The following is a 13,370-nucleotide window of genomic DNA, read 5'->3' as shown; positions in this document are numbered from 1 at the left end:
CGAATTCAATTTGCAAATGCATAAAAAAAATTTCTTTGGTTGATTAGCCAAAGAAAATCTGTATTTAATAATACAATACATTAAATGATACATTAGTGTTTGGTTGCACTTGATTTATTAAAGAATTCGATAATAATCGATTAGTCGATAATCGCAAGACTTTGCGTTGTTAAACAAAGAACAAAAGGAAAAGACAAGAGAAGAGGAATGTGCCGATGGAAAAGGCCGTCGGTTGATATTTCTCTTTAAATTTTCAATGTCTCGGACATTTGCAGACAAAATTTCGCGCCACGACTGACCGATTATCCAGAAAATTCTAAAAATTGAAGCAGATGTGCTCAACAATTGGGAGAAGCGAATTTTTCACACCGTCTAAAGAAATATTGGAACCAACAGTAAGCACAAAATGGCTCGCATAAAGAAACATCGAAATGCGCAAAGCCACCAAAGAATGAGTGAGTGATAATTTCGACGCACTAAAAAAAAGAATGATTTTTTCATCTTTTTTCTCTCTCTTTTAAAATTTTTATATTTTTTAACCTAACATGCAACAAGCTTTATACAAATTTTAATTGGATATAATAAAAAAGAAAGAAAAAATCTCTTAAATTAAAATATAAATTAATAAAATAATAATTGTATATATATAAATTAAATATTATATTATAGATATTTATTTTTATATATTTCTAATTCATCAATTAAAATTAATTATAATTACATATAAATTTATCAATGTGTTATTAGCTTGTACTCAGCTTGTTTGTATTCAAAATACAGCTCTGATTTTGATTGATATAATATATTTGATATCAGCAGCATTTAATTAGCATTAACAGAGTGCGTCAACATACTTTATCCAATTTTTCACGGTCTCTTGATGTAATTGCACAGTTTTTTTATTACAAATAAATATCTGTTCAATCTAATACAATCTCTCCACAGAATCTCATCGTCGCAAGCCGAACATTCCCGAGTTAATCTACAAGTTCCTCGTCAACGACACGGAACGCGCTCTCCCAACCAAGTGTCGCTGCTGCAGCCGAGAGAACGACGAAGTCTTGGATTCCGCGGATACTTCGAGACTCGCCGGCAGGAACATGGGCTATAGAATACATAAGGATAGGGTTTCGAAAACGCGCCGTGTTAAGCGACGTCCTACTTCCACAAATCTACCGATCTCGTACTTGCGAAAATGCGTGGGCGGCGAAGGTAAGGCATTAATTGAGCCAGTAGTAGTTATCAATCATTTCACCCACACGCAACTCAGACTAGAACATTGGGTATTTAATCATCGATATTGAGAACGCGTTATTATGTAGATTAATACGTAGAAACTCTCTACGCAATTATTACGCCAATTATAAAGTACGTCTGATCATTATCTGTTTTATCTACTGCCCATTCTGCCGGACGGTACTTTTACCTTTTCTCCTTTTTTCTTTTTCTTCTACGCTAATTATAAATTATTTCTGACACCTGTATTTAATATGCACTTTGCTGGATGATCTCTTCTTTCTCTTTCTCTTTCTCCTCCTGCTTTTGTTAGCTTTTTGATTTTTGATTTTATACGTGACTTCTCCGCGGTCCTTTTTAATTCCTTGCGCAATATCGATGATTGTTTATTATATCTGCAAATATTCTACAATTGATACCATATTTTAAGTATGCTATAAATAACATTTTAAATAAAAATTAATACATGACACATGTGTCGTCGTAGTCAATACGATTGATATATTCCACAAACTTGTTTTATCAATACAAAATTCAATTTATATTCGCAGTTTAATACATATCTAATTTAAATATAATTAAATAGTATATTGGAAATTTAATAACACACATATCTTGTTAATAACTATATAACATATTAAATTTATATCTAACATTTATATAGATATTAAAGTAACTACGTTCTATAGAGAGAAAGAGAGAAATATGATACGTGAGAGCAGCTACTTGTTCGAAATAACTTTTTACCTCGGATAAATTTCACAAGTTTCCTTTGACAGGCACGAGGAAGGCGAGAAAGTATATTAAGGAGGCGTTAGATTTCGCTGTCGAGTCCGGCTATCTTATTCCCTCCGACTCGACGTATAAAGTTCTACACGTATCCGCGGACTTGATGAAGAGCAACCCGCGGACGAGCAGAATTGATACATGCGACACGGGTCTGTCTAAGGAACGCGACTCACCGGCCAGACTCGAGGACCTCCAAGTGCAAGAGCAACGGAAACGAAGGAGACGAAGAGGTCGCCCACGGGGTCGACGATCGAGAAGCGTCTCGAGAAGACGTCGCAGAAGCAGGACGAGAAGCAGGAGACGTAGAAGGAGGAGTAGGAGCAGATCGCCCAGAGTACGCAGTAGATATGGCAGGTAATTGTCAGACATAGTTGACGCATAATTGCGTGCATAACAATGCATATTAATTCCGATAATAACGTTCCCAATATATCGCACAATATCACATGATTAGAATCTCGAGAGCGCGAAATCCTACGAATCGCGAATGAGTTAAATATGAATAAAATAATGTATTAATAATCCATGAATATTTAAAATCAGTTAAATGTAAATAAGAGATAAAATATTTACATCTATAATGTGAGGTCTTCTAATTAACGTTCCTCTAATAATACGCATCGTCGTACGATCGATGAAATTATTTATACCGCCACATAATTGCCCCTGTTAGGCGAAATAATTAGCATCTAGCGTCATAATCGCTCAGAGTGTATTTGCACTCTGTGCCACAGTATAAGTCTAGAAACGCGATAAAACGGTCAAAGGGATTTCCAGCCCGCAGAATCCCGAAGAGGTTGCCGAGGACGAGGTGGACGATTACGAGATGGATGAGAACGATCGAAAGAGCAATATTCACACGGACGACATAGAAAGGGAGCCAAAGACCACGCGATCGAAGCAGCTCGACGAGGGGCAATCCACGAAGAAGACTGAAGAAGAAAACGGCTCGGATTTGTCGGCCGACGAGGACGAAACCGACGACGAGGAAGAGGGAAAGAAAACTGACATTACGAAATCCTAACTTGATTGCAATTTTTTTCTAAAAGAGAAACTTTCTCGTTTAATTTCACAAGTGACAGAAAATTAATCTTGTATAATCGCCCCAATTTATTTACACTTTTTCATATTTGTTTACAATTTTAAATATGTGATACAAATGTAAATGTGTAAATGGTCGTGGTCTTCAATGTGCAATAATAATACACGTAATTCCGTAATAAAAATGCGTCGTGCGTTCTCTTACAAACACATATAATCATCATTTATCGAGGGAGAGGCGTGTTAGATTTTATTTCGAAATAAATCAAGAATTTCCGATCAAAAGTGACAGAAAAAATGGTTTTCAGCCTAAAATTCTGGACTCTTTTCAAAGTTATATACCCAGGTCCAGAGTAAAGAATTATTTTACGACTCCAAAAACTTATAAAATTGCTCGGAGGTTAAATTTTTCTCGCGGATTTATGACGCCAATCGTTGAGCAAAAATTCTTCGGGATTTTCTTCGAAGATATCTTACAATTCGGTATTTCTGTCAGGAGCAAGAAGCAAGATGAGCATCGAGCAGGCTGATCACGCTGCGGTAAAATACGTAATCCGCGTTCAAAATGGAATCCGAGGATCTTGCGGACGGAGTCTAGAATTGCGCGTCCCCTTCATACGCTTGCGTGTGAATTGGAATCAATTCCATCAGCAATTCAGGATAGATGTTGCACGATACTGTAAATCCCGAGGAAGCTTTTACCAGCTAAATTGATCTAGTTCATTTCTTCATGCTTTTATTAGTGGAGGAATGAAAAAATGGTAAAACGCGTTAGAGACAAATGTCGTCAATGTAGACGCAAAGAGAAATGCGAAATAATACAATAATAATTTCTTAATCTAATTATATACTTTTAATAATTAGATACACATTTTTGCTTTATAATATTTATTATCAGAATGATTCATTTCCAAACCACAAGTCTTTTAAGAATTATCTGAAAATTTTTATGAAATTGAATTAATCAATTTAAATCGTAAAATTATTTCTATATTTTTTATTTAGAAGTTATAGTTTCTCACAACAAATAATCTATTTTCTACATCTTTTTTGCGTAATTTGTATATTAATATTGCTTCTCTCTTCACAAGTTAACTTGTGAAGAGAGAAGCAATATTAATATACAAATTAATCTTTTTTGCGTAATTTGTATATTAATATTGCTTCTATCTTCACAAGTTAACTTGTGAAGAGAGAAGCAATATTAATATACAAATTACGCAAAAAGATGTAGGAAATAGATTATTTGTTAAATAAACCCTAGTTCTTTTCTCTCTTATTGCGCTAATATAAGAAAGTAAGTACAACATAAAAGACATGAGACAAGGATATGAATTCTCTTAGAAGCGGCGTTTTTTCGCTATATAAACAGTAGGTAATTTCATCTTTACAAACAAATAATTCGCAATCGTCGAGACAAAAATTTGGCTATTAGTGAAATCATGGAGGTCTCCCTAAGCAATCTTAATATTCCATGTGTGCACGTGTCGTACAAAGAGACACGAAAACGTCAGGAATATTATGAAATATCAACGCGTGTCTGTGCGATAAAGTCGTCCGGAAAAGAAAAATAAGGGCAGCCTACGAATTACGGAAATTGTGTGTAATGTCCCTTAATTGGACGAACATAAAGACGGTACCCAATAGAGATAATTTCCCACGCGCGTGTCCGCAAAATATAAACGCAGAACCTGCGGAATTTTTATCCCTCAATAATAACTACATCCGCTATTCGGTCAGTTCTCCAAGATGCTGCGATTGCGCGAGAAGGTTAAAAGTTTCATCATAAACAGGTAACGACAATGCCTCTTTAATTCTAAGCGTAATGGCAGCTTCATATATGTCTACTGTTAATTTTGACGTTAGATTGAGTGTAAAAAAAAGGCATAAAACATATGTATAATATGTATAGTATTAATGTAATATAATAAAACTATTCTGTTAATTATATAAATTATTTAAGATTCTTTTTTATGGTCCTTTTGACTGCAAATTCATATTAAATTATATTAAAGTGAAAAATTATGTGAATTTTTTGATCCATATGCTTGTTATGGGAGGAGGGGAATCAGACATTTCAATTTTCAAAAATGTTTAAAAACTTGCATTTCAAATAAAATATTTAATATACCTACTTTAAAAAATTAGGATGATTGCACGCACGAAAAGTAATTTAATATTAAGATTTGTATGAAAGTATTGGTGTACTTCGTAAACGTAACTTTAAAAAGGGATATTTTCATTCTCGCAAGTCTCGCCATAAACGTTGTGCTCATATATTTTGTAAAAAAGAATATGCCAAAGTTCGAGCGTTAGAGCTTTCTAGCAACGATGAATAGAATTAGTTTCCCGAGGAAAAAGAATTATTTTTCTTCGGCGAAACAATATATAAGTTTTACTTGTCAAAATTAAATTGGTAATATAAAAACTAAACCTTTTTCTCTCTCTCTTTTTCTTAAATTTATTATTTTTAAAACCTCGCAATTATCCATTAAATCTCTTATTGATTACTTATTCTGTATAGAATTTTTCTCGACAAAGAATGAATTTAAAATAAAATACATGGTTTTTTCTTATTTATGTACATCTCAGACGTCTAATTGATTAAATTGATCTACTTTATATTGTTCTCTTGTATAATTTTTCTTATTCTCGACCAATTTCTTAAAGTCTCTAATGTTTGATAAAATTGTAGTTATTATTACAGTCGTCCCTGTGTTTGGTGCCAAAAATTATGAGTACTTACTTTTAGATTATTTACGACAGAAAAAAATGTATTTGTTAATAAACAAGGCCCGGAAGAGTTCCGTTTAACGAGATGTTTATATATATGCACACAAATTTCTGCGTAGACGCCTAAATACTCGTTTAACAATTTATTACAGTCGTCCCTGTGTTTGGTGCCAAAAATTATGAGTACTTACTTTTAGATTATTTACGACAGAAAAAAATGTATTTGTTAATAAACAAAGCCCGGAAGAGTTCCATTTAACAATATATTTATATATATGCGCACAAATTTCTGCGTAGACGTCTAAATACTCGTTTAACAATTTCCCTGCATGCAAAAAATCCAGGCAAAGGAAAGGATCCAAAAAACAAGAGATATATGTATGACAAAAGATATACATTAAATGTGAAAATCAATAAAAATCTCAACAGCAATTGACGTGGCGCAAATATGGGCCGCATTAGAAGTCTGATCAAATCCAGACTTGTGGCCGTTTAACTTTATAATGAATACCACGCAATTTATGTATCAGGCGCAAGGATGGCCCTGATATGTATCTTTCCAATTCTTTTAGATAAGGCTGTAGTGTGGCAAACTTGCATGGTGCTAGCAAGTGTCGTGGCACCGGCAAGGCAATTTCTACCAGGGATGTTTTATAATGTTTTAAATGTTAGTACTAAAGATAATAATTAACGTTCCAATTTCCAATACTAAAAATAATTTGTAACAAATGAATTTGATTAATTTGGCTTCTAAAGGGCTCGTGTATTAACCAAAGTTAAATATGTGGATATTATTCGTATCATTTGTCATACGCATTATCAAATAGTTATAAAACAGAATCCCATCAAGTTATATAACTTTATTCTCGTCAATCAAAAACTGATAATCTCACACGATATAATTTGTTGCAAATACTATAAAACTTTGCATAAGTCCAGCTTCCAGGTTACGACACAACTCTCGTTCAATTCCAGAAACTTCTACTTAGAATGTTTCCGTTATATCTGCGAACTGATCGAACAATCGCGTGACCTTGTCTAGCTTTCAAGCTTCCATATATACCTGATGCATTATCTACTTTTTTTTCACTACTTTTTGTTCGTTCGTTTAATAGTTGCAGTTTGAAACATTTATCGTAAACTTTTTTCTTATAGGTATCCGTTTTTTCTGAAAAAATATATCCCTATTTTATAAAATATATACTTACAGAGAATAAGAAAAGAAAGAAGAGAAAAAAGAATAGAAAGTCAATTTTTAAGCTAGATATTTATACATCTTCAAGATTGCATTTTATATCAGACTATTTGCTTTGCATACTGATTTTATACGCTACATAAAAGATTTTAAATCAGATTTAAACATCTAAGCAACGAATAGATGGCAAAAATGCACAGATCTTACAGCGGACAATTTATCTTTCACAGAGAATATCCAAACAACAGCGTTACCCATTTAGAGAGTATAAGTGCATCACGCTACATACTTGTAAGGTACTTGTAAGCATTACGTCGTTTTCTTTACTTTTCAGCTTAATGGCTGTCTTCCAAGATTAGTTCTACAAGCTACAATGATAAGATGAAGTGTGATTGATACAAGATCGTGTCTTGGCAAAAACAAAGTCAACTGTCTAACTTGCTCGAAAAATTCGAATTCCTCCAGATAGAGCACGATTCGATTCCATGTTCTTATACAGGGTGTTTCAGAACTGGCGGACAAGTTTTTAATGTCAGATTTCTGATATCATTTGGAGACGATTCTTCCTTAGTGAAAATGTTGAGGAAGACCATCATCTTTAGCTTGTTCCCAATTTTTGCTATTATGTATCATTACAACTAATTGTAAGCCTTATATTAAAATTCTATTAAAGCAAACTCCTACCTAAAATTAACTGAAGATTGTAGTTTTTTTCCACAAAGAGTAATTTCCAAAAAATCTTTTCTTCCTGGTATCTTTTGGAGACGATTCTTCCTTAGTGAAAATGTGGAGAAAGACCATCATTTTTAGCTTGTTCCCAATTTTTATTGTTATTATATCATTATAACTAATTGTAAGCCTTATATTAAAATTGTATTAAAATTAACTGAAGAATATAGTTTTTTTTCCACAAAGAGTAGTTTCCAAAAAAAACCTTTCTTTTCAACTGCTTATAATTCAAAAATTATTGGTGTCTCGACATTTTTGCTGAGGAAAAATCATCTCCGAATGATACCAGTAATCTGCTAATTAAAAACTTTTCCGCCAGTTCTGAAACATTCTGTATATACAATGACATCTCTCCGGATCTCTCTCTCTCTCCCTCTTATCTCTCGCTACAATCACATACGCCGACAAGTATCCCGCGACCTTGACTAGCCCGTGAACCTTAGCCCCGAAAATTTACGAGCGTTCTCCCCGTCGCCTTTTTCCACCCTCGTCCTCCTCCACGGAGACTCCGCGTCGGATCACCGTCCACCCTCCTCCACCATCGTCGCGCCGTATTGTCCCGAGCATTATACTCATTCCGCTCACTTGGCTGCGGGTGCGTCGCGTCCTGTCGCCGCGGTGCACACATCGAAAGGGGAGGAAACGGATCGATCGTGAGGGCTGCATCGCGCCTTCTCGAGGACGACAACGAGGATGAGGAGATGGGACGTCGCAACTCGAGACGTTTTCCCGCTTCTTACGTTCGCTCTCTTTCGCGTCCACGTCACCGTCACCGTTGTTGTCGCGGTTGAGCCGGCGAACGGACGAGCGGTTCCGGTTGACGTTTGCGCACCACGTGGCCACGCGGGATCCGCAGCAGCGTCCTCTGGCTGGCCGCATCGAGGGGGAGGTTGAATGTCGCGGTGGTGGAGGAGGAAGCGGCGACGGCGGCGACCCGATGTTGGCAGGCGCGTCCGCATACTCTCCCTCGGACGCCGCCGGAGAACAGGAAGAGAGATCGGCGGCTCTTCAGTCTGCACGCGGCGTCGCGACGCTACCCGAACCGCGTGCATATCGCGCTCTCGTGGTGCTTGTCATCGGTCTCTCGCGAAGTTCAATGAAATCCTCGATTTTTCCTCAATATCCTGCGAATATCGATCCGAGGAGTGATCTGCTTCGATTATCGAATGATCGAGGGCTCGAAGATGGAAGTGCGGCATCGCGATCCTTGAATCGGCGGGCCAACCTTGGGTAAGTCGATGAAAAATTCATTAATCGTTCGACTGTTTCTTCGAGTGAAATAATCGATATATCTGTGATGGATCTAGGATATGATAAAATATTTTGGCGGACAAACTTTCGAGTCGGTTTTACATAAATTACATTGTAAATTACATTCGAGAATCTTTTATTAATCCAAGCAAGAGAGAGGACCTTGAACTCGGAGCGCGACCTCATCGAGATCAATCGCGAAATTTGCAGCTTTGCAAGGAAATTAATTTTAAAGTGTAATAAACGTGTATTGTGGGCGTATCGCTGAAATTTTGACCAGGTATAAGAAAGGAAATGTGCTTCTCTAATTGTAAGACCAAATAGTCCGACAACCAATAAATATTTGCCCTTGCATCGGATCAGGTAGGCTCGCCGTCACTTATAGATGCAAAGCATGCGATGGTTTAGCGGCGCGAAAATAATTAAGACGCCGTCAACACGCATCGGTCAACATGCATCAAAATTAAATAGAATAATTTCGTTACATCGAGAAAAATGTCTTCAACATATAATTAAAGGCGTCTAGGCTTTAATTAATCCACCAGTCGTTTAAATTTAATCGTCTCCTATCTCTTGTTAATTGATCATTTCGATCAGTAAATTGACGCCTGTGCAACACAAACAGGTATACATTATCTCTTGGCGTATTTTACATTTAAATTGTTTTTACTATCTGATCACAACTAATTTCATTATCTGATTATTGATCTTTTAAGCATAATATAGTGTCGGTAGTCATTACATTTTTTTAATGTAATCGAGAAAGAAAAAAAGGAAGAGGACACGTCTGTTTCACACACAAATGAGATAATCACATTTCTTCAAATTACATAATATATAACATCGAATATTCTCGAGAAATAAAAAATTCTCACTTTTTTTACAAAGAAATTATATTGTAACATGTATATATTCGTGGAGTTGATCTAAAAAGAAAAAGTTAAATTAAATCCGATATACCCAGCTTCCTTTCTTTCCGCGTCAGAGTTTACGCGATGATAAATTGCTCGTGGATGAACGAACCATGTTTCCGTTTATTTCGAAGACGTGAATTATTCCGAAGGCTCCATAGAGAGACGAATACGAGATCGATTCCATGACTATGGCAATTACTCTCGTATGCATATTACGGACAGTAAGCCGACGGCAGGCAGCGCTAAAGGGAAGAGGTATGCATTATGCATTGTTAATTTAGTCTAGCCTCGCCAATTACACGCGAGTTCTATTCGCGATGGCAATAGCATTGAATTTCGTTCGGTCTCAACGCGCGATAACACAACACCTGCCACCCCTATCGTGTTTACCTACGACACGTATTTCGGACACGTTTCACCGACACAAAGCGGGCGTTCTCTCCTTCTCTCTCTCTTGTGTGATAAATCTCCATATCCTAATCTAATCAGTCATGTTTCGCAAAAGTGACTCCTTTTTTCACTGACGATAAAATAATGAAATAATGTATTTAAAGAGGTTGTATTTAGATATATGGATCTCGTTAAAAAATTTCACGCGTAATGCCTCTCTATGAAAAGTTGAATAAATTTTTTGAAAAATGAAGCTGTACGACCTCTCTCTCTCTCTTGCAAGCATATATAATTCAATCGGGAAGCTCAATGCACGGAGAGTTGCGATGATGATGTTTCTCGTTCTTCGCGCGACAATCATCCAACATGACGTACGTGTGTTAACTTTTGCCTATTCTTTAAATAAATATAAATGTTATCAGCATCAACAAAGTATTTGTATTATATTTTGCATGGAAATAAATCGCTTGCGAAAGGAGAAGAGCGTATATATTTTAAATGTATAGGATCAGTGTTAAAATTTCATATTCTATTGATAATATTTATCGATAATATACAATAACATTATTGAAAAAGAAAAATACTATTTTTTTTAGATGTATTTTCTCTCTTGTAATAACGCATTTGTTATTTATGTTACTGTTCAAAGTTGTCTTCTACACCTTTCTTCGACGCAATCTAAATAAACACAGGAACGTGTATCAGCGCATCCTTAAAAGAGACAAATCGAGAATTGCGAGAAAGCAATTTCGCTGCCTAGAAAGCGCGTTTAAAGGGAAACGTATTAAAGGGACTCCGGAACTTTCAGTAATTCTGAAAAGCACGCAATCAATGTATTCATGCGAATACGCGCACTCACCGGTCAGCTGCGCATATCGAATGGGAGAAACCATTTTGTGATTTTAATTCTATTTTTGCAGGAGAGAATCCCTCGTCCGAATTGACGTCAGGTTGAACAGACGCGGATATAGCGACGAAAAAAAATCACAAAAATTATTGCGCAATCTGCTCACACACCGTTTCTAAATTTGATCTTATTTATTTTTTGAATTCTCGAGGGAAGAAGTATGTATCCCGTAGAGATAATGGTAAAGTAGAGATATACGTTCGTGTCCAAAAATAGACAGTCACGATATACAAAGACCTTTTAAACACTGCAACCTAACTTCCGCAGTTCTGAATAAATTTAAGGTCGTCGAGATTTCGAATGTAACATTTGCAAAAATACTCGAGAAACAACACGATCCATATCTAGACTTTGAAACATAAACAAACATAAAGAAAAAGATTGTTAACACTTGGACTATTTAGAAAGGGCGAATTACACGCGCGCCAGTTCGTTCTCGTTTTTACACTTTTTATATTTGTCACCTAGCTATTTTGTGTTTTATTTCTAACTATATTCGCTTTTTTTCCTTATTTTTTATTTTTTATATTTATTACAATCAATCATTTCTCAGTTAGTAAATATACTAGCGCTGCAAACCGAACTGTCAATATGCAATTTATCATTTATTTCAAATCTACACGCGCGATTATTTGCATTGTATATATATATATACATGTCATTTACTTCATTAAAGAAAAATATGTAACATCTGAATTTATTCTAAATTATTATTCTAAAAGTGAAATTCATCTACAAAAGAAACAATGCCAACTATTTCAAAAATTTGCATTACGTGTACTTTATCCTACAATTTTAAACCATAACTCACAAAAGAAAGAAAGAACGAAGAAACCCTGAAAGCTAAATTTTATAAACAGATGAAAATGAAGAGTCAACAAACGTTAACAATAATTCATTGATTTTGAAAGTATCGGTGAAATAAATGAAAAGTGCTTCGAGAAATTAAATTTCCGCGCCTGTGATTGACAAATGCGTAATTTCATCAGAAAATCGGAAACTTTACTTTTTACTGCGCCGAAACTAGACCATATTCTCATTTCTTCGTCGTTTCTCGTACAAAACGAACAATAATTTCAAGTAAGTTTTCCGGATATTAGAACACAACCGATAACGTGGGATCAGATAAGTCAGTCAAGGTTTTGCGTAGTTCCCATGGACTTTAATCGAGAATGTTCGACAATCGCGTGAAGAATCTATTAAATTTGCATCAGATTCATATGCGCTTCTCACTTTTCATCCTTATTGTTATTACTAATCTTTTAAAGCAATTTATTATAACGCGATTAAATAAACCTTATCTAGTTTTTATCTCTGATGCCCAATTTCAATAAAAAATTAAATTCTATATAATTATTTTTGTCAAAAAATGTATATTAATCTTGATTAATTTTTTCTCGCAGACAGCAAGAGATGATCTTTGTTTTATACGTCTAAGTTAATACTAAGTGTATATTTGTATTATAAAACATTTAAATTTTTTGCACAATTTCCAAAGACATATCTTAATTGATGTGCTAATGATTGTAGTTCCAACTTTAACGTTTCTCTGCTCGTGCTATTGCATATTATTTTACCTATTACCATAAAGAGTGTTATTATCGTATCTAGTAGATCATTTGCAAAAAAAAACACGTAAAAAAGGAAACGAAATCGAAGCGGGCCATCTTATCTCCGCAGAACCATTTGTAGTCTAAATGGTCGAATCAACAGCGATGATCCCCAAATCTACACGATCATCTGCAAACACGTAGAGTCTCGTATCGTCGAGGACGCACGATAATCGACACGCGAGCGATATTGCGAGATATATGTATACGAAAACGGGCGTTATGGAAAATGAGGGGTGTCAAATCAAGCTCAATAACTAGTTGTCGTTCACTTATCAACTTCAACCCTCACCGAGCATTCTCACGCATCGCATTTAACGTACACCGGTCGATACACCTTCTGCTTGTGCTTTTTCCTCGTGTAAAGTCTGCCCCTGCAGATATAGAACGGATCATCGCAATATTTTTATCCAAGAGAGAGAGAGAAATTGACATGAAATATCGATAACATCGAAATAATACGACGTGCGTATTTCGCCGGTTATTGAAACACCTTGTGTACAACAGTTGTTCTTTCGACGCAAAACAATATGAAATATTTGTCTTACATCTTGTATAACAATGAATTCACATAT

The 13,370-nt window shown here is 35.4% G+C and overlaps 2 protein-coding genes across 2 annotated transcripts in view; both read left to right on the top strand.

Moving 5' to 3' along the window:
• The first annotated feature begins 406 nt into the window (after nt 1-406).
• LOC114943031 (uncharacterized) lies at nt 407-3,049 on the top strand. Its single transcript, XM_029318592.2, has 4 exons — nt 407-455; nt 946-1,212; nt 2,016-2,379; nt 2,803-3,049. The coding sequence occupies exons 1-4, from the start codon at nt 407-409 to the stop codon at nt 3,047-3,049; spliced, it is 927 nt and encodes a 308-aa protein (XP_029174425.2).
• A 5,646-nt stretch (nt 3,050-8,695) lies between these two features.
• Nucleotides 8,696-13,370, top strand: part of LOC114942909 (uncharacterized) — a 63,317-nt gene continuing 58,642 nt past the window's right edge. Inside the window, exon 1 of the mRNA XM_029318389.2 lies at nt 8,696-8,953. The gene's annotated coding sequence lies outside the window, so the exon portion shown is untranslated. The remainder of the gene's footprint in view (nt 8,954-13,370) is intronic.

This window comes from Nylanderia fulva, unplaced genomic scaffold, assembly GCF_048542155.1.
Source record: "Nylanderia fulva isolate GAGA-0341 unplaced genomic scaffold, ASM4854215v1 Scaffold2, whole genome shotgun sequence".
Taxonomy (NCBI): Eukaryota; Metazoa; Arthropoda; class Insecta; order Hymenoptera; family Formicidae; genus Nylanderia; species Nylanderia fulva.
Note: the sequence above shows the minus strand (reverse complement) of the source record. Positions and strands in the feature narration are given on the sequence as shown.

Coding starts and splice junctions, on each gene's coding strand:
- LOC114943031 (XM_029318592.2), top strand. CDS start 407: ATGGCTCGCATAAAGAAACATCGAAATGCGCAAAGCCACCAAAGAATG. Junction 456..945: donor GCAAAGCCACCAAAGAATGA/GTGAGTGATAAT, acceptor ATCTCTCCACAG/AATCTCATCGTCGCAAGCCG. Junction 2,380..2,802: donor GTACGCAGTAGATATGGCAG/GTAATTGTCAGA, acceptor AGGGATTTCCAG/CCCGCAGAATCCCGAAGAGG.